This window comes from Echinops telfairi, unplaced genomic scaffold (genome assembly GCF_000313985.2).
Source record: "Echinops telfairi isolate 266 unplaced genomic scaffold, ASM31398v2 ScPeMD7_7469;HRSCAF=8507_0, whole genome shotgun sequence".
In the NCBI taxonomy this organism is placed as follows: Eukaryota; Metazoa; Chordata; class Mammalia; order Afrosoricida; family Tenrecidae; genus Echinops; species Echinops telfairi.
Genome location: NW_022111372.1, coordinates 19,653,911 through 19,676,594, shown reverse-complemented (window position 1 = coordinate 19,676,594; position 22,684 = coordinate 19,653,911). Strand labels below are relative to the sequence as shown.

General features: G+C 40.8%; 1 protein-coding gene across 6 annotated transcripts in view; it reads left to right on the top strand.

Annotated features, from left to right (window-relative positions):
* Positions 1-22,684, top strand: part of GRIK1 (glutamate ionotropic receptor kainate type subunit 1) — a 590,068-nt gene that overhangs the window by 547,533 nt on the left and 19,851 nt on the right. For 4 of the 6 annotated variants that reach the window (XM_004713100.3, XM_004713098.3, XM_004713099.3 and 1 more), the window contains 2 exons: positions 10,756-10,981; positions 17,625-17,875. The exons of 1 other annotated variant lie outside the window; for it this stretch is intronic. In XM_004713100.3, the coding sequence (XP_004713157.1) occupies positions 10,756-10,981; positions 17,625-17,875 (477 nt within the window). The remainder of the gene's footprint in view (positions 1-10,755; positions 10,982-17,624; positions 17,876-22,684) is intronic. One more of the 6 variants, XM_045284534.1, reaches the window with a different exon arrangement.

The following is a 22,684-nucleotide window of genomic DNA, read 5'->3' as shown; positions in this document are numbered from 1 at the left end:
ATGCTAACATCACCTTGAGAGGTCAAGCAAATCAAAGTCAGTTCCTAGCCCTCAACATCGGACACAAGTATGGCTTCCCTATAGCTTCTGTGACCTACTTCCTTCTTCCATGCCCCAGAAAACTGACAGCAATGGCACCTCATGACAACTTCTCTTATCAGATTTGTAAGTACCAGTTGTGTTATGTTAATGGTGTGCCAGAGCGGGTCCTAAAACAAATCCTTCTGAATTTTTGAGAGCAGAAGAGACGCACACAGAGGGAGGGCAGATGTCATGTGATGGCCTGTCTGTAAGCAAAGTCAGGCCAAGGATTCTCAGAAACTAGGAGAAAGGTCCAAAGAATCGAAGTGACAAAAACTCTGTTTTGGACTTTGAGCTTTCAGAACTGTGAGAAAGTGAGTTTCTGTACTTTAAAATCACTCCCTCGTGGTACTTCTGCTGCAGCATCACCAGTGAACTAGATCATTTTGTCAGTCCCTCTGGAAGGAGGAATTCTACTGTACTCTGTGTCCAGCTTCCTTCTTATCCGTGACCGCTGGCATATTGGGCATCTGCAAATGGACAAGAGTCCAGATGGAGTGACAGGACCCACGATCTCAAATGGTTCTGAAAGAAGTCCCTGCAGAAACCCTGAACAACTGTGAGAGCGCCCCTTGAACATAGACAGCACGCTCATAGAAGAACGAACCTTTTCCAAGATGGTAGGCAAGCAACAGATAGTGAGGGTGCCCTCGGAATTCAGGTGATGGGCAGAGTTCGGCAATTTGATTTAATTCAGCTGCATTAGTATTTTCTCCAGAATCTACAATAAGTTCATCACTGATGTTGGCACTCCAGGAGACAAGAAAAGCAAGGCTGTGCAAGGTGGGCAAGGCTGGAAGATGCACATAGACTTCCCAAACATAATGCAGTGCATGGTCGTGTCTCTTCTGTGGTGCAAATAAAAAGGAATTTGGACATCACAAGAATTCATTGTGAGCTAGATTAGTTGGGGAATATTATTTTAGGAAATGCAGCTCAGTAGAAGCTTGCCTTATGACTGATAATGATCCTCCCAGACCCAAGCCAAAGGGTGACGTAGACTTGAGAACCGCAGCACTCAAGAAATAAGGGAGTGTAGCTCACCCTGGGGTTATGACAAAATGAATATAAAAATCGTGTGCAAGGTTTCAGCAGAAATGTATTAGCCTTTATGACAATATCCTTGTAGTTGTACCAATAAGAACATTTTTTCACGATTCCAGTTTACCTGTATTCGTGTACAAACATGGCTCCAGTGCTATGCTAAGAAACAAGTTACAAAGTTACAAAGATACTTTGTAAACGTTCTAATGCGCTCCCGCCAGTGTTGGCATGATGACTCAATTACAAGGGTGCTTCACAGCATGTGATTTCATCTGCTGCCGCCACAAGTTCAAAGTGTTGGTGCTGTGTGCTGTTGCTGCCAGTGTTTCTATAAGCCTGGCTTAGTCCCATTTCCCGGTGTTTAGCTACAATGCTGGGGTAGGTAGTATTTCGGAACCTCTGTCACTACGGTTTCTGTTTTTGTTTTCATAAATATCAAAATTAAAGGAAAAGCTTTTTAAAAAAGCTTTCACTGGGTTACTAATAATGTTGTAAGTAGATAATGCAATGTAGAAAGCTCTTTACAAAGCTATTTTAGTTGTAGCATTCATATACTCTAAGAAATCTTACAACTATATTACCACATATTATACTCTGGTTAAAATTGATAATAAGTGTTACTAAGGATTCTGTCTGGCATGGCAGGAGGTCCACAGAGACGTGAGAGTGACATCATCAGTTACTACGCTGGGTGACACTCACCCTCGGGATGCACTGAGAGTGCACAGTGAGTCTATCTAAGACGACCTGGATAAATAGATTTTTTTTTTTCTTAATCGTGAGAGACTTGTCATTTCTGGCCTTCCTGGTCTGGGAACTTTAGACCAGCTATGGGACAGAGGGTCTCTTTAACCTTTATAATCTCCTTCCAGGGAGTGGTTAGGTGCTGTCGGCCTCCAAAGAGACATTTCCAGAAAGTTACTGAGCACTGCACCAGAGGCCCTGAGGCAATGAGCCATGGTGGAGAGACAGGTTTCTGACCGAAACCATCATTTAAGAAGTTCAAGATGAAAGACACAGCCTAAACTCATCTGCATAGGAAGATGATTTGTCACATGAGAACTATTAGCTCCTGTTTGAAAGATCCCGCTAATTTTACCATCAGTGTCAGGACCGTTAAGTCCCTGGAGGTTAAAAAGCTATTTGTGAGGGCTGAAATCCATGAGGCCAGTTTAAGCTGGCCTTTTTCAAAGGGTAAAAGATGGCCTATGAGGAACCATCTGTCACTCTAAACAGGGGAACACATGAAAAATGTTTTAGTAGAGGTGTTTAAGTCCCACTGAGGGAATATTTTAGAAAGAAAGGATGAATCTTTAAAACTTGATGATTCTGCAAAAGCCATTTCTCTCTAGCCATCCCGACCACACAATATCCATCGGAAGGGCGGCGAGACCTCACTATACTGTAGCTGTGCTCTTCTGATTACGCTTCTTCAAAGAGTTGGTAAAATAAATCATCATTTTAAAAACACTACAGAAGTATATCATTTAGTAAAATCATATATGGACTAATTTGGCCCCCCAAAAAATCATTTTTAAGACATCCCAGCTTTTCCTAAAACAAAAGTACATAAAAATGTTTACATGTTTTGGTATTTGTTTATTTGTTCAGTATGTATATGTTTAAATCATTTATACTATCACTTTTGACAAAGTAACAAATAGCAAACAGCACTTATTTATCACCAACCCTGGTGGGGTAGTGGATTACAAGCTGGGCTGTTAACCTTTAAGGTCAGCAGTTCGAATCCACTAGCTGCTGCACAAAAGAAGGATGAAATGTTCTACTCCCATCAGGACTTACAGTCTTGGAAACCTGCAGGCACAGTTCTACTCGGTCCTCCAGGGCCATACTGAGTCAGAATGGACTCCACGCAAGTGAGCTTGGTTGGTTGGTGATGTGTGTGGTAAAAAATATAAATATATAAAGTGACCTGTGTTGAAAATCTTTAGACATATTAGTTTGAAGTAGACATTCACAGTTCTTGGTTCTGCTGAATAATAGAATTATACATCTTCACCAGAGACCCTATCATTTGGTTGAAACCGCATTATGATTATCTTTAACAAATGTAAAGGTATGTAGCTATAAATTAGAGGTTCTATTAGTCTTAAGACTGCCTTAGTCAAAGCACAGAAACAGAAACTCATCAGCGGCCATGAAGCCAATTCTAACCCGTGGTAAACCCAGGTGATCCCCATGGGGCTTTTGAGACTGTGCCTTTTGGGAAGTAGATTACCAAACCTGTTTTCTGAGGCTCCTATGGGTGGATTTGAACCTCCAGGGGGGGGGGTGTGTTTGTTTGTTTTTATAGGGGGGCATGGTAGAGAGGGGGTTGGTTAGTAGCCAAGCAAAAAATGAATTGTAGGACCCAGGGTAAGACAAGACCATATTATGCCCCAGATTTACACACACTTTATATGTTATAGCATAGACCCTGCAACTACAAGCGGTGGAGCTACATGGAAGGCAAAATACTGTTAAAGGAAAAGCAAACAAGCCAAAATGCAATGTCGACATTTCTTTCAAGTTCCAACTGGTGTAATTCCTAAAATGCTGTCTGAACGTTTGTCTGAGCAAACATAAGCTGCCCACAATTCATGCAAATCATTACTATAAAAAGATGAGCCAAGCCATGAGTCTGCTATTCTGTGAATTAAAACAAATGTACATTGTCGATTCCTTGTTAGTGAAATATACCTTGTATAGGCCTTGCCATTCAGTTAAGTCGGATTCATCTTGATCCTATAGGGCAGAGTGGAATTGCCTATAGGGTTTCCAAGGCTGTCATCCATATGAGGAGACGACTATGTGTTTCTCCCACAGAGTGGCTAGTGGTTCAAATTGCTCATAATCCTATTAGCAGTGGAGCACTCAACTACTGCACCACCAAAGCCCAGAACTCCAGACTCACTGCCATTGAGTCACCCAGGTGGGTTTCTGAGACTGTAACTGTGTACATGAGTAGAAAGCCCAGTCTTTCTCCCTAGGAGCTGCTGGTGGTTTGAATGCCAACCATGCAGATCACAGCCCAACAGTAACCACTATATCACCAGGGCTCCTTACTGCACCATCGAAGCAACCTAAATCGAAGTTGCCATGGTCACATTCCTAGCTTTCTCACTTCTCCATGCAACAGCGTTCCCCAGCTCCCTATTTTCTCATCTACAAAAGAGAAATAGTGCTACATTTCTCACAGGATTGTTGTCAACATAAAATAAATGGATATGTGCAAAGTGCTTGGAATAGTGCCTGCACATAGCAAACACTGCGTGTGCTAGCTGTTATTACTATTTTCCATAAGTAGATTTTAACTGCACCCAGACATATTGTAAATCATTCCCCAGGGAGTGTTTTACTTGCCACATTCTAGGGATTAAGAAGAGAGAAATAAATGATGGTCATCAAATGGTGACACTGTAAAACTCCCTTATAACCGATGAGATGAAAAATTCTATTCTCCGACAAAAATGTTTCACTGCCATCAGAAGTGTCACATAATCAAGTTTAAACAGACAGAATTCTATCTAAACCTGAGGTCTCTCCAGGATTTAAAAAAAATCCTATATGATTTCATATTGAAAGAATAAGGCATTTTAGTTCAAGTAACTTTTGCTAAGAAGCTCCAAGTACTTTATGAATATTCCAATTAACCATTTTCATATACAGAGGTGTAAGAGGCAATAACTCTTTCCATTTGTATATATTTAACAAGCTGAGGCTATTATTCAGAGTACCCGGGCCATCATTCAAACAGTTGCCTGGGTCTTTCAGAGTTTGTGATAATTTTTCATTAAGTATATCCTTTAAAAAAATTAAAGAGTTGTGGCTTTAAAAATAAAGCATCTATTAAAAAGGGATAGATCGGAAAGTGCTATCAGAAGTCTTTTTTGTCCTAGCAAAGGAAGAAAAAAAGCTCCTGAAGGATGTGGTGGTGGTGGACAGAGCACAAGAGGGTCCACAGAGGAAGAGACCTGCATCCTGTCGTGGTTCTTTCACGAACGAAGCAGACCTCCGTGTGTTGCTCATGCCCCGCCTCAGAGACACTGTGTAACATGAAGGAGTGGGTCTAGTCACCGTTCATAGAAACCGGAGGGTGAAGGGCTCTGAAAACTTTCCAACCATAAAGCCCCTCTTTTAGGTTTCCACCGGTTAGCACAAACAGAGAAAAAACACTCCTAAGTTTTTGTTTGTTTGTTTGTTTCACCTTTGTATCCTAAGGTCTTTTAGCTTTCCACAAATATTTGCAACAGTTAAAAGCAGTTATTTCTCAGCCTGATTTGGGGTCTTCCCACATCTCTAAGTATCTCAAACACAAGGGTGCTAAGCATGCGATAAAATAGAGCACTATCTTTCAAACGAGCAAGAAAGATATAAATTAAAGCAAAAACAAAACAAAAAGCTTTCTCTATTCCATTAGTTTACCATTATTGGGCCAAAGAGAGACTACACTAGAAACAAGCAAACTAATAATAGAACAGCATTGCTATTCAGCCAATGCAGATTTATGGCAACCTGTTACCCAGTAGAACTGCTCTCTTAGGTTCTCTCATCCATAATCTTTCTTCCATAGTGCTGCTGGGTGGGTCTGCACTGCCACCATTAGGTTTGTCTCTCCCTCTCTCACTGCCATTGAGTCAATGCCAACGAATAGGGACCCTATACGCCAGGACAGAATTGCCCCTGCAGGATTCTCATAGAAAGCCTCATCTTCCTGCCCGAGTGAGCTAGTGGTTTCAAACTGCTGACCTGGCAGATTGCAGCCCAACATGTAACCACTACACCACAAACCATTTATGCCACCCAGAGACAAAGAACAACAGTCAGCGACTATAAATGATTCCCAAATCATCAAGTTGACCAAGTGCCCACATTCGTTTCTTAGAGCTACCATCCCAAAGTACAGCAACTTGGTGGTTTCTAAGAACAAAGTGTATTATCTCATGCTTCTGGAGGTGAGATGTCCAAATTCAGGATGTCAACAGGGCCATGCTCACGTTGAAGGATTTGAGGGTGAAATCCTTTTGCTTTACACAGCTTTTGGTAGCCCAGATAATCCTCGGCTTGTAGCTAAATCTTCACAAGGCCATCTCTTGATGATATCTCTACTCTTTTATAAAGACACAAGTCATGTGGGATTAAAACACACCCTACTCCTGTATGACCTCATATTAACTGATATCGTCTACGAAGAGCTATTTTCAAAGCAGATCACATTCTCGGCATTGAGAGATGTTGTTTGCTGTGTTAAGAGTTGGACTCTGCTATGGAACAAAATGTTACCCAGACTGGCACCATCCCCATGATCAGTTGATTACAGAATCATTATGATCCATAAGGTTTTCATGAAATGATTTTCAAAAGTAGATCACTAGGATTGTCATCATAGTTCCTCTGAAATCTCTTTAGCATTATAGCCAGGCTCAGGTCTTCATGGACAAAGGAAGGGTGGTTGTCCAGGGAATCAAACCCAGGCCTCCAACAAGGAAGGAGGAAATTCTACCACTAAACCACCACTACATCACACTGGCATGTATAATTTCAACATATCCTTTCAAGGAGAAAATCCAATCAACAGCAGTTTCATAGCAAGTGCGAATTTTCTTACATGGAGGATGCCAGACCCAAGTGTCTCAAAGGGCCCCAGGAGGCTCATGCAAAGGACATACTCCTACCCTGAGAAGGAGACCATGATATATTAGATTGTAATCTATGACCTCAGGCTACACAGTGAAGTGCGACTCAAAAGGGGAGTATAGATTGTGTTGGCTCTCAGAACCTCCTGTTTGTTATCAAGCTGTTATGAGAGAGAGAGAAATTAAAAGTGAATGGTTAGAAGTTTTATATCATTTAAATATGGTGGTGGCATCAAACATGTGATCAGTAAACCCTTTCTATTGAGTTTACCACTTTGAGCATTGTGAATGTGCAGCACTTACCTGAGGCGTCCATGTGTTATAAATTGCTTATAGTAGGCGTACAGATAGATCAGTCACAGATTGGAGTAAGACCCAACAGTCCTGCACTGCAGAGACCTAGGGAAACGCACCCACTAGGGGCTCCAGGACAGCCGTGTAGGGCTTTAAATGAACCCTTTTCATTCCCTTCTAAAACCACTGGTGGAGTCCACTCCAGCTCGTGGTGTCAGAGGAGAACTGCGCCCCATGGAGTTTTCGATGACTCTTGTTCAGGAGTGTGGCCTTTGTTCTGTGGTGCCACTGGGTGGGCTCAAACCTCCATTCTCTTGGTTAGCAACTGATTATGTTAAGAGTTTGTACCACTCACGGACTTTTGTCCCCCTCTGTTTTCTTCAATTGCTGGAAGCCTTAGCACTCCTGACCCAAAGCCAGTTGATCATGGATAAACTCTCGACTACTTACCGTACTTTGTTCGGTCTTCCATTCATGTAGACTACAAATGCACTGTCCTTTTTTTAAACAATTAAATAATTTTATTGGGGGCTTGTACAGCTCTTATCACAATCCACACATACATCCATTGTGCCAAACACTTTTGTACATTTGTTACCCTCATCATTCTCAAAACATTTGCTTTCTACTTGAGCCCTTGGAATCAGCTCCTCGTTCCCCCCCCTCCCCACTCTCCCCTCCATCATGAACCCTTGATAATTTATAAATTTTTATTATTTTGCCATATCTTACATCGTCTGATGTCTCCTTTCACCCACTTCTCTGCTATCTGACCTCTAGGGAGGAGGTTATATGTAGATCCTTGTAATCTATTCCCTCTTTCTCCCTCACCTTCCCTCCCCCCTCCTGGTATCGCCACTCTCACCACTGTTCCTGAAGGGTTCATCTGTCTTGGATTCCCTGTGTTTACAGTTCCTATCTGTATCAGTGTACATCCTCCAGCCCAGCCGGATTTGTAAGGTAGAATTGGGATCATGATAGTGGGGGAGGGGTATTCAAAAACTAGAGGAAAATTGTATGTTTCAACATTGCTACATTGCACCCTGACTGGCTCGTTTCCTCCCCACGACCCTTCTGCAAGGGGATGTCCAATCTCCCACAGATGGGCCCTGGGTCCCCACTCTGCACTCCTCATTCACAATGTTATGATATTTTTTGGTCTTTGATGCCTGATACCTGATCCCTTTGATGCCTAGTGATCTCACAGGCTGGTGTGCTTCTCCCATGTGGGCTTTGTTGATTCTCAGCTAGATGGCTGCCTGTTTATCTTCAAGGCTTTAATACCCCAGACACTATATCTTTTGATAACCGAGCCCCATCAGCTTTCTTCACCACATTTGCTTATGCACCCATTGTCTTCAGCGATCATGCCAGGACAGTGAGCATCTCAGACTGCCGGGTTGTTAGAACAAAGTGTTCTTGTGTTGAGGGAGTACTTGAGTAGGAACCCACCAAATGCACTGTTTTTATTATTTACAACATTCATTCAAATAAAATGTAACTACAGTAACAAAAACAAATGACCCTGTCCCCTCAAAGAAGATAATCATATTAAAATGAAACCAAATATCAAACTACTTCAGGGAATAATGAAATGCACCTCTGAATATACAGTATATTTTCACAAGTAGTTTAAATACGATTAAAACCATTCACAGAAGAACTATGGCAGTGTGAATACCCTCTCCCCTGAAATCAGCAGGGTGCATTAGAGCATTGTTGTTGGGGTACAATATTAGCTTGGATAGCTTTGTGGCTAACATGAAGTGCTCAAAACTCTGGATCAAACTCTTACTTTGTGAAAGTGGCAGCTAGAATTAGCTCACCTCAAAAGGCTCTGACATCTTTTAACATTGCATAATTCCAGGAAGATGACTTTCCCTTCGGGTGCTTTTCTGATGGAGGACTGGTTTCCCAAGCTATGCGTTTACTACCCAAAGACAGACTGACACCCACCCCCCCACTTACACAGGCAGCTTGTTGTTATACTTTTCGCATCACCAAACTCCTCTAGGCTGAAAGCGCAGGACAATGAAGGATTGACCCTGAACCCCAAGCCATGCCTTTATTGTGAAGATAGGAGCTCCAAATGGCTAATATCGCCAGGGTTGAGGAGTAAGTCACAGGGGTCTAATCACAACAGAATGGGCCCCATAAAATACCAATATCAGTATAAGGTACTATTTATTGAATCGTTGTTTGTTTCACAAGACCATCCTCATGGGGCTCCTCAAATGCCTAACAATCCAAAATAAAGCCATCTGTCCTCCCCTAACTCATAAAGCCGCAGCATTAGCCCAGCTCTTAACTAGAGTGAAGAGTCGATTGAGCCCCTCAGGAGCGTTCCGGTATGAATCACCTCGTGAGAAAGAGGTGATTTCACACGTACGCCATTCACTGCCTCTGGCCTGAATCATGATCTAAGTTTTCTGTGCTCATAAGATGATAGGCACTGGGAGTGCCCAGGAAGCTGCCCGGCGTGTGATCACGGGACTGGGCTTGGAAAGATCAGAGAAGTCTGTGACCTCCTTCATCTTTAAAAGGAATGAAGAGAGCATTAATCCCAATGAAAAAATAGTCAGGAGAAAAAATGGAAGCATGGAGATGTACAAAGTAAGATGGAAAATATCTAATCATAGACTGCTACTCAAAAGAATGAAGAAATGTAAGCAATATGAAGTCAAGTAGTGTATTTTAACGAAGTAAGTAAGATAATGGAGTAGTAGTGTGTAGGGATTGATGCATATATAACATATAGTGAATAAATATACATAGTTCATTGCTGACTCTATCAAAAAACTTAAAAATACAGGGAACAACAAAATCATAGAACACTATAAAATCAATTAGCTGTTCGCATTATCTTCAAATATGGATGCTATTAAAATCTGAACACATATAGTAGGAAGAGTTTTCTAATCTGAATTTTGATTTGAAAGGAGTACTGATAGAGCATTATGTTCTAGAAAATACAAAAATGGCAGTTCTTTTAGAAACACACCAGAGTAAGCCAGGGGCCCTGGTGGCACAGGAGCTAAGGGTGTGACTACTAACTGAAATGTTGGCAGTCAGTATCCACCATGGAATAAAGATGTGCCATTCGTTCTGTAAAGTCTGCATTCTTTACAACTGTATGAAACCATTCGACTTTTGGAATTGATTCCAAGACAACGAGTTTAGTGTTTTGGAGAGCAAGTGATTTATGCCAAGTTAGTTCCCAGTATAGGAATGCTGTATCAGGTAAGAAAATATATATGCAAGGAATCAATTCTCATAAAAGATGAGTGGTTGATGGGAAGTGGAATGAAAGAGTAGAATGCTAGAGTGACTTCACCACCTCCTGGCCCAGTAGACCATGATGCTTTGTCCTTAAGTGGCCGCCATTTATTAGGTAAATGGTTACCATTGCTCCCAATGAGCTTTCTTCCCGCACTGAAATGGCAAAAAGGACCTGGAGCCTGTCTTACATCAATTGGCCAAAGCCTCTATTTTCTCAGTCATAGGTTTCAAATCGAATCATGTAGAGAACCAGACTTTGGCAACTACCAAAAGATATTTCAGGATAATTGATCCCAGCGTCCCCCTTGCAGAGAAATAGCCTTCCCTACACTATTTGAACCACTGGGATTGTCAACAGTTTTAGGACTTTGTTTGCTCTTCAGCCCTCTTCTGCCTGCGGCTATGCTCTCTCTCCCTGCAGAAATCAAAGATCTCTACCTACGAGAAGATGTGGGCGTTTATGAGCAGCAGGCAGCAAACCGCCCTGGTGAAAACCAGTGACGAGGGCATTCAGCGAGTGCTCACCACCGACTACGCCCTGCTGATGGAGTCCACCAGCATCGAGTATGTGACTCAGAGAAACTGCAACCTCACTCAGATTGGAGGACTCATTGACTCCAAAGGTTATGGAGTAGGAACACCGATTGGTAAGAGGGGCGCTACCTTCAGCTGGGAGGAAGTTCCTCGGTGGTGTAACAAGTTAACATGCTCGGCTGCTAGCAAAAAGGTGGAAGTGTGATGCCACCAGAGGTACCTCCGAAGAGGGGCCTGGCAATCTGCTTCCATAGAAACAGCCTTCGAAAACCCCGTGGGGCATGGTTCTACTCTGACACACATGGGATCATCGTGAATTGATGGCGACTGGTTTGAGAGCAATGCCGAATACCAAGTATGGAAGGGAGTGAGTTTAGGGTTCTCTAACCTATGTTCAGAAAGGCTCTGTAACATCAATCAGAGGTACTATTCTGAATTGCAGAATCCCAGCTATTTAACTGATAAAATAATGTCATCGTTTCTTTCAAGGTATACCAGTAATAGAGCAAATGTAGGTAGATTTTACTGTTTAGCCCAAACATCTTAATAATAGTATCTCTTTAATAATGACTTTATCTTCACATTTTTTCTTCAACATTTATAAAATCATTTAGAATGTTTTAATCTCAAGTTATTCTGTAAGAAAGCTAATTTTACATATAGATGACATTGGTTAGAGGGCTAGTATTCCATATCAATAGATAACGATTAAATTTTAATTTACCATTGTCAGGCATTATGTGAGAGACAATCAACAATGACTATAGAATGCTTCAGAATAATCCTATTCTTTGGTCCGGTATCACTGCCTTCCTTATGAGTATTCTCATTATTGCCTGGGGAATCCAGACCCATAAAATAAGCTCTCTTTGCCTGTCAGTATAGACATGCATTCTACTGTTTCTCTATAGAAAGGTTCTGGTGTGGTGGCAATCTCCTCTTCTCAAGTAAATTATATATTGGCAATTAGTTGTAAGCACTCCAAAGGAGGGGAATTATGAGCTATGTTAGCCCACTGAGTCAATTCAATAAGCAGACAGCTTAGCTGCAAGCAAGGCAGCTAATTAAAGGGCCAAGTAAATCTGATTTGTTTGATTGATTTACTATTGGTGTTTGAAAGGATTATCTGATTTGAGCCTCAAAATAAGATAGGGATAATAAATTCAAGTGCTTTCAGAGAACAAACAATGATGATAATCGATTAAAACCTCTTTGTGGGAGGAGGCATTAGGTAATGGTGGCAACTATGGAAAATTGGAGACCATATAATTTATCTAGAGCAGGCACTGCCATTCAAATCAGTTGATGGTACCCATGTGTGTGGAAATGTGAGTGTAGGAATACCATAGATTCCACCTATTTTTTAATCATTTTATTGGGGCTCATTCAACGCTTATCACAATCCATACATACATCCATTGTGTCAAGCACATTTGCGCATTTTTTGCCATCATCGTTCTCAAAATATCTGCATTCCACTTGAGCCTCTAGCATCAGCTCCTCATTTCCCCCCCTCCCTCTCCCTCCCTCCCTCATGAACCCTTGATAATTTACAAGTCCACCTTTTTTTAAATCAACTTTCCTGATGTTTTTAGTTGTGTATCTTCTACTCATTTTTAAGGAGCCCTGGCGATGTAGTAGTTATAAATTGGGCTTCCATCCGCATGGTCACCAGTTCAAAACCACCAGCTGCTCTGTGGGAGAACAATTGGGCATTCTACTCCCATAAACCGTTACAGTCTTGGAAACCCACAGGGAGTTCATTATGTGTCAGCATTGACTGGATGGCAGTGAAAGAGAGATACTAATTTTAAGGAGCATTAGCCTAATGGTGTATAACCCAAACCAAACGCACTGTCATCATTATGACTTAAGCTGCTAACCAGAAAGTCAGCAGTTTGAAACCACCAGCCATTCCTCTGGACTAAGAAGGGACTTTCTACTACTGTAAAGAATGATGGTCTTGGAAATCCACTGAGGCAGGTCTACCCTTCCTAGAAGGTCACTATGAGTCAAAATGGACTCGGTGATAGTGACTTTGGTTTGTTGATACAATGCATTGGCCTGCTAACCTCAAGGTCAGAGGTGCAAACCCACAACATCCCGTGGGAGAAAAGTGAGTCTTTCTCTGTAAAATTTACATCCTTGGAACTGACAGAGACAGCTCTTCTCGATCCTACAGGATCACTATGGGTTGGAATGACCTTAATGACAGTGAGTTTGGTTTGTATTATACACATTTCATTAAGCACATAAGAGTCAACCTACTAACCAGGGTCAGAAATATTTCCTATAAAGAAATTAGCCTTGTCATTATTTTAAATCTGCAAAATGAGTGAGTTAGGTCACATGTAACTGCTTTTTTTTTCTTTTCAGTTTATCTGAAATAACTCTTCCTGATGCAAATATCAATATTACCAGTGAATTGCATCTTTTCATTTGTTTCCCAAATGAAGGGCTCTCTGATAATTTAGTAGTAAACTCTGCTTTATGGGATTGTTAAACTTTATGGGATTGTTAAACACTAGCTGAAGGGGCACAATGGGACTTTTTTTTACCTTAAAAGTATGTCCTCTCTTCCTCACCAGTTTATCACTTAATTTTCTTAGCAGTGATGAGGAAAGTTAGAAAGACATTTTTTTCTTTTTTAACATCTCAACATTGCTGGTTTCAAATGGGCCATAATTCAGACAAGAACAACAGGAGTGGTTGCCTATGCCTTACTCTTTACAGAAGAAAGGCCCTGGGATTTATGTTCGTATGTTTTTCAACTCCTCAGAAATTAGTTTCTTAGTAGGATGAAACCATCAAACTATAAAGTTGAAGAACTACCCCTTGAATTCACCCCCAGCCTGTCCACGCTCCTCTTTTCCCACTTCTGGTGAGGGTGATGGGAAGTAGCAACATGGGGAATTCGTCCGGGGAATTCTCGACTTATTATAAGGACATTGGTGGGCATTCTGTCTACAGAATGGAATATAACTCCAAAGACAAAATACCTGAGGGTATGGGCAGTAGAATACAGGGTAGAAGGCTGAAGAAGAAGAAGTTCCTTTCTGCAACATTCCTACATCAATTCAGTGCTTGAAATGTTACTCACTCTGCCTTCAGGGGACTGTGGCTGAATATCCCTACACTTCATACAATATGACAGAGAGAGATCGAAACGGACCCGTTCCTTCTGCTTTTGCCAACTTCACCCATACTCGAACATAAAAGTCCCCATGCTGAAAAGCCTTCTTCCCCACCAATGTGGGTTCATATGTGTGCATGCATATATGTAATATAATGTAATTTCAGGAATTTTTCATAGTGATTATAAACCTGCCATGCTTTTAAACCAAAAACAATGAAGGAGTAATTGGAACAGATGGCTGTCCTCAGAGAGAATGCATCTACTGGGAATACAGCTGTTGGATAAATTTGAGATATGTTTCTTCTACGATGAATTGACTCTTTAAGAAAGATCAGTTGCTATTCAGGAAGATCTGTGTCTGTGTCTCTACATATATATTTTTTCAAGTGACTTGAAATAGATAACTCCCAATGTGACCTCATCCATTTAAGTAACAACAACAAAGATTGGTGCTGAGGTTTATTCGGATGTATATATAGATTTGAATTCTGTACACACTCTCCAGTCCTGTCCTCGTTGACTCCCTCTGGAGTCCACACTCTTTCTCTTACTTGAAGATAGGCAAGACACAAAATTGAAGACTTTACTTAGAGTCTGGAAATGCGTAGCTTGAGGGATTTAAAATAGAACTCCAAGAGAGCGAGAGCAGTTTGGCTGAAGCAGGATACAAGAAGGCTGGCGATTACTTTCCTCCGAGACCCTCTTTACACAGAGATGAGACCCCATCTGTCTGGAATGTCTTATAGGCATTGTTCACCCTGAAGGCAGAAGGAGAGCATCCATCAACAGCTATAGAGTGTCCACTGTGCATACTGCTATGATTATAGCTGCAGCCCAACCATCAGAATGGCTCTTCGAAGACTGGATGTGCACGAAAGCTAAGTTTTCATGGTTCACTGCTTGTTCATACGCTATGGATAAGTTAATCGTGCTCCTGTAGATACTGGCACAGGATCGCGCAGTGTTTCTCTCTGCTGTACAGAGGGACCCTGTGAGTTGGAATTGACCCGATGGCACGGATCAACAACAGGGTTGGCACTAGTCATTATTTGGGGAATATTTGAGCAAGAAACCACACCTTTTCATTTGACTTTTGAGAGTCATTTTCTCACCCCCAAATCCATGCTCTTTATTAAATTTGCCACAATCTAATCACAAAGCATGTTGCTGTTCTTTTAAGCTTTCTTGTCCATGCTGCCCATTACATTTGGATAGCCTGGGGAGGAACGACGGAAGAGACCACACTTGTTAGAAGTCTGCCTTTCTAGTATATAGTTTCTGGGTGGGTACAAATGGATAAGTGCTCAGCTACTAATAAAAAAGTTTGGCAGTTTGGATTCACCCAGAGAACTTTGGATGAAAGTCCTGACAAGACACGTATGAAAGATCACAGCCATTGGAAACCCTATCTAGCACAATTCTACTCTGAAATTCATGGAGTGACCAGAAGCAGGCATCAACTCAATGGCAACTGTTGTTTTTGATGCTGTTTTTGGTTTTTTTCACATTTTATTGGAAATCAGGTGGTGGTTAACATTTCAGATTATCATTTTTGTAGTCAACAATTTAAACAACTCATCAAGCCTCTTAATAGCTTGCCCTTTCCCCCTTCCTTTTTCCCTCTTCTTCCTCTTGTAGAATATTTACTCTTCGTGATCTCATCCAAACACGTCCATTTCATGAAGTGTTTCACAGTTATTTTGTTTTCTATGTTGTTATTGCTTATTTTGTTTTATAGCATTCATTTACTTTTATAGCAGTTGTTTACCAACATAAACCATGCCATAGAATATCAGGCAGAGAGAGAAGAGGTGAATGTATTCATGGAAATAATAAAGGATAAAAGTAAAAAGGATAGAGTTCCATTCTTGATTTTTCCAATAACTCATATTTTCAGGTGGGAAATTGATTTAATTCTAGAGTGGACTGGAGCATATAATCCCCAAGATCACTCTGGTTCTAAGATGCCACTTTTTAAATGTGCTTTCACCATAAGCAACTTCAAAGTTGGCAAGCAGAAAACTGGTGTACAGTATTTCTACTGGCTCAAAGAAATGTTAACAAAAATTCTTAGTGCCCCAGATGCTGAGTAAAAGAAAAAGTTTCTTCATCTTTTCCTTTGAGCTGATTAACATAGGAACCCAATATTGTAGGAGTTACAGGAGCAGCTACTTCAGAGACAAATGTATGCTCCCTGACTAGCAAAATTAAAAGTTGAATAGCATTATTAGAAGGTAGAGTATAAATAACATCAGTACGTGTCTTGTAAATTCTCTGAGCCCAAATGAATAGGATAGGACCTTTGAATTCTTCAAAGTCAACTCTTCAGTTTACCTTAAGGTGTATACTAGTCAGCTTGGATCAAGTGCTAGAGCCAGCATCCCCATATTTTCAGTGGCTGGTACAGCAAAAGTTCATTGCTTGATCATAGCACAGTCTAACCTATGCTGGCAGGGAGGCTTGGCTTCATGCAGTCACTCTGGAACCAGAACTCCTTCTATTGGGTGATTTTCTTGTTATTGTTATTACTGTTGCTAGCTGCCATCGAGTTGGCTCTGACTCATGGTAACCCCATACACAATGGAAAGAAGCATTACCCAGTCCTACCTGGGTTAGACTGCTGTGATCCACGGGATTTTCATTGGTGGGTTTTGGAAGTAGATCAGCAGACCTAGTCTACCTTAATCTGGACACACACCTGGAATGTGGTCAGCATCATAACAACACTCAAGCCTCCACTGACAGACAGGTGGTAGCTGCACGTGGTGCATTCAGAAGGAATTGAACTAGTCCTCTGAATAGAAGGCCAGGGCTTAGTGATGGCACCCTCCAAAGAGACGTGAAATTCTTTCATTTCGAGTCTTTGAAAACAAGGGAGAAAGAGTGAGATTAGAGAGAATGGATATGCCAGGAGAGAATGGATATGCCAGGCTTGGAAGTGTCATACCTCGCTTTCCCTCCTCTATGATTGGCTAGAACAGAGCAATAAAGGGGTGGGGGAAATGTTCTGCTCTTCACTTAGGAAGATGAAATCGCACTGGTGATCAAGTAGCCAAGCACGGCCACAATATGAAATGAATTACAGCCTAGGAAAAGTAGACTCTGAGCAGTGAGACCCCTTCAGATTGGAAGGCTCATGGATAACTCACCCACAGCCAGAAGTCGGAGGTAGAATCTCTAGTTCCATTTTTCTTTATGTAATAGGAATGGAAAGGGTCAGAGTTCATCTCAAAATGCCAGCTATCCGCTTCCTAATCATTTAGAAACCTCAGAACCTACAGGATGGGATCTTGCAGCCCTTTGTTACACACTTTGTGAATTGAGGCTTCACAAGAGCCAACGAGTCTCAGAGTGGTGCAAATAGTTAATGTGCTCGGTTCTTAACCAAAACAAGAGATTAAAGGTTCAAGTCCACCCACAGACACCACAGAAGAAAGACTTGCCATCTCCTTCTAAAAAAAAAAATCAACCACTGAAACCCTATGGAGCACAGGACCACTCTGCTAGGCATGAGGTTACCATGAGCTGGAATCAAGTCAAAAGCAACTGGTTTCTTATTTTAGTTCTTGATGCCTCCAACGACATCCAGGTGACCAATCTCCAAATGACCTTCCTTACAGGCTCTCCATACCGGGATAAGATCACAATTGCTATTCTTCAGTTACAAGAAGAGGGGAAGCTGCACATGATGAAAGAGAAGTGGTGGCGAGGCAATGGCTGCCCTGAGGAAGACGGCAAGGAGGCCAGCGCTCTGGGAGTAGAAAATATTGGGGGCATCTTCATTGTCCTGGCTGCAGGCCTGGTCCTTTCAGTATTTGTAGCCATTGGAGAATTTATATACAAAGCAAGGAAGAACAATGATATCGAACAGGTGAGTCATCCCTTTCCAGAATGGGGTAGTCTGAGTTGGAGATTTCTGTCTGAAAGTTTGAGGTTTTAAAGATAGTTGTCCTTATTTCATGACAGTCTATTGAATCCAATGCCCAGAGAGCCATGTTGGACTTAGAGCAAAGCACAATTGAATCCCAGCCAAGTGCTGCTGGCACTGCAGACCCATCATTTATTGATGAGAAGGGAGAGCCTTATACACTAAATCCAATTAGTGCTCCTTGGCATGACTACAGAAATTCCAAACTCAGTTAATTTCTTAAACAGTTATTTGCTCCAAAGATAGAAACCATAGATAGAACCAGGAAGGAATAAATCCAAAACTGGAAAAGATATAAAAGAACTTTTGAGAGAAATTAGACCATCCCTGAAGTGTAGACACCAAGCACGTTAACTAACATGAAAACAATTATATAAAGACATAAAAGCAGTATTTTGAAATGAAGCATTCACCTCTAACAAATACAATTTATGGAAAGATAATTCATCCAAAAGTTGTTGCTGTTGTCGTTGTATGGTTGGTGATGCTGGTGGTAGTAGTGGCAAAAAAACCGATAAATAACACAAAATGACAAGAAGGTCTACTACAGACCTTATTTTTCAAAATTGTATTTAGAACCATAGAATATGACTCCAACAATCACCAAGAATTGTGATTAACTAATTGATTTTAGTTGTATTTCCTTTAAGTAGATAATTCCTCCAACACCCAAAGCTGGAGATAATTGACTAGAATATAGCTTCTCATCATCATCAAAAAAAAAAAAAACCTTCCCAAGAATTATAAGGCAACCAGAAGACCATTGAGTATGTGTTCTTAGATCTCAGTAGAGAAAACCATATTCCATTAAAAGGGAGAATGGGCTAATCTGCTTTGTTTTAACGTTCAATTTTCTCTGGAGGTGTCTTGTTTTATGCAACTAGTTTTAAAAATAAAAGCTTGTATATGTTATGCTTTGATGTGCTTCTCATAATTGTCAGCTTCATGTGAATGAAATTTTCATTTAGAATTTCATTTTTACTTCTGACCTTCATTTTTGTGTTTATTTTCCCCACATTTCTTTTGCATGCAAGGCCTTTTGTTACTTTTATGGACTATAATGTAAGCAAACCCATCCACCCTCTCCACCTCTGGAACCACTTTATCTATGGATTTAGGATGTGGCAAATTAATTCGAGAGGAGAGAGGGATTCGGACACAGTCCTCAGTTCATACTGTGTAATCAGTTTAAAAATAATGGTGTGCCCAGTGGAAATTGTTCCTGCTAATCGGTGTTATTGATGATGTCTGTAACTCAGCATAAATAGCAATAATTCCCCAATCCTTTAGAATAGCTTCAAGACATTGGGAACAGGTGTGCATTTGTGTCCAAATAGGAACATTTTAGGAGCATTCAGCTCTCACCTGTGCATTCCCTGCGATTCCCTGAAAAGATTTCCTGAGGAGTTACCTTTGTTCTCTCTTTCTGCACTCAAAATGAGCAACTCTTTTTTTCATGAAAAAGGAGACCCAGGCTTTAAACAGTGCAAAGCATGAGAACAAAATGCCAATGTCCTAAAGTTCTTTGCATCTTTGTGAATTTCTTCCCGCCCTTTCCTTTCTCCGGGTCTCATGCGTTCTGTAGAGCACACACTTCCAAACGAACCCAACCCACAGATGTCCTTCCAGTAGGTACCTGACACATAGGAATGACAATCTCTCATTCAGACTGATTGCTCTATTTAAAATGTATTATTTAGGGAAAGACTCAGATGTCATAGATTTCAAAGACAGAAAACAGTAAAGGGGGAAAAAAACGGAATAAAACCAAACTTGAAGCATTTGGTGTCACAGGAAAATATAAGCCATGGTGGATATCAGACACAACATAGCCAAGAATGGGTAGAGATTCATTAACATCATGGTCTCCACTCACATTTACTTTTAGAGCTTAGCAATCCTCTCTAAATTCAGGTAGACCATGTGCTCAGAGTCTCTAAGGACTGTGATTTTCTTGTCAAACTATCTATTATTTCCTGTAAGTTCCCAGCAGAGTCCTGAGCTATGAACTGATTTATTTCATCTTCTCATCTGCTCTCGTTCATTGCATTGAAGAACATCTTCTCGCAAGGTGTTGTGATTTCATCGGCCATCCCACTCACCTAGGCTGTTCTTCGAGCAATCCGTCCTGAGCATTGCCACTTTGACATTCATTTCTCTGGCTCTTCTGCCTTTATTAATTCATTTCCAGTGCGTTGTGTGTGGGAAGAGCAAGGGAGGAAAATAAATAGAGGACAGAATTTCCATACACATTAGTTACACAGACCTCTGTAGATTTATTTTCCACTTCCATTCAAAGTGCTGTAAATAATTCCCACTCTAACTTAGTCTGGTGTCATGGAGGGCCCACCGCATACTTAATTTGTTGTGAGGGAGGATGTCTGCTGGTTTTTCCTGAGCTTATTTTCTCTGCACAGTTAAGATGGGGAATTGAAGATGCCTTCCATCTTCCCTCAATATGGGATCAGTTGGTCTTTGTTCTCCTTAAGGAGATTACCTTTTGACTCCTGACGTGATCCCCCAAAAAGCATTCCTCAGAACTAGCGATAAGCCCATCTGTGCAGTCATGTAGCATTTTGCCTTCTCTTTGCTTAGCTTTAAATGGGTTCCAGTTTCTGAATCACAGGCCTCTCCAATCAGCTCTACGTTTACCCCATCAAGCCTGATTCTTGCCCTGATTGTTTCTCAGTTTTGTTTTGTGCTTTAAGTAAATGTGTTATTAAGAAGATACCTATAAATCACATTATGCTTTATCCACTGAGATTGAAGTAAAAGCAACATAGCATTTGCCCTAAACCAGGGTTCACATTTTCATAATCAATGGTATCAGATATTAGTATAAATATTACATTATTCTTAGTTCCATTGTTCATTGATCCACTGCTTAAAAACCACAAACTGCCTGTGTTTACTTTCCCATGGATTATCAAATAAACCAAAAGAGTGCTAACAGACCTTTCAAGAGTGGTGAATAGTGTGTAGACTATCAAAGTTAACAATAACTCATGAAGCTTGCCTTTCTACAGAGACCCCACTTTAAGCATGCAAGCCAGAGATTCGGAGAAAAACATCATCTCTTCCAAAAGAATAATATTTGTCTATTACTTCAAATAGTATACTGGCTAATTATAGTGTTTTTATGGCTTTCCAAATTATTTCACATACAATATTGCATTTGGTCCTTTCATCAAGTTTATTGCCGTCTTACTAACAAAGAAAAGGAGACAAATGATTCTGTGACCTGGTGTTATAAACTTCAGAATCAGAAAATAATTTTATAAGTCAGCCAAAATTAGGTTTACATTCTAGTACAGCCACGTGCTGAATGACTGTAGGCTAGTTACTAAACTCTTCAGAGTTTTAGTTTGGTTTTGTTGTTGTTGTTTGTTTGTTTTTTGAGGCAGAATTTCCAGATCATAAGTTTGTTTTGAGGGAACATTTTTCAAAATGGATTTTGGTGGCAAGAGGTACTAAATAACATTTTCATAGTTAAATAACCGCTTGGGAACCCCACTGAATATTTCTTTACTGCATTACATAGGGTGTTTATTACAGTCTCACACATTGAAAATTTCCAACAAAATGAAAAAAATTTCAGAATTTCTGTAACCAATTAGATTGCCATGGAACCCTGATGGAAGGATCGGAGAAGCATTGGACCGTATCCATCCACCAGCCCCTATGTAGAGGGGATGAAGCTCTCTGCTCCTGTAGGAACCCTAGTGGCACAAGGGTTTATGAATTGGGCTTCTAGCCTCAAGGTCAATAGTTTGAAACCAACTACCTCTCCATAGGAGAAAGATAAGGTTTTCTATACGTATAAAGATTTACAGTCTTGGAAACCCATAGGGTTGCTATGAGTCAGAATCCACTGGATGCCAGTGAAATCTGTTCCCGTAGAGCAGCAGTTCTCAACCTGTGGGTCGCGACCCCTTTGGGGGTCAAACAACCCTTTCACAGGGGTCACCTAAGACCAGGGGAAAACACATATTTCCGCTGGTCTTAGGAACCAAGACACCACTCCTCTATCATCTCCAGGTGGTTCCGCCTACATGCAGTTACACCCACCTGCGAGTACCCAATGAGTGCCCTGCGTGAAGACTGTTACCCATGCTACACCATGCTTCAAAACAGTTCATTGATTTGTAATTAGAAATTAATATTTCACAATATATACTTTTGTTTTTGTGATGAATCACTTTGCTTCAATTGTGTTTAATTTGTAACAATGAAAATACATCCTTCCTATCAGATATTTATATGACAATTCATAATAGCAGCAAAGTTATAGTGATGAAGTAACAATGAAAATAATTTTATGGTTGGGGGGCAGTCACCACAACATGAGGAACTGTATTAAAGGATCTTGGCATTAGGAAGGTTGAGAATCACTGATGTAAAGAGACGCAGCCTCAGAAACACTACATAGGGCGACTGTGAGTCGTAACCGATTCAATGGCAGTGAGATTAGCCCATCTTCCTTAAAGCATCTGACTAACAAAAGTTCTCCAGATAACAGTCCATGAAACACATTCTGATGTTTGTCTCATCCAATAATAACATGCAAGCTGTCTTGCCTTTTCATAGGAGCTCTTAAATAAGCAATGGCGTTTGTGTTAGACAGGGTTCTCTAGAGAGATAAAACCAAATTCCTGATAATATAATATATTTATTTATAAAGATAATTAGATATATAACGAGAAATGAAATGCTAAATCATAAAGATAATTAGATATATAACGAGAAATGAAA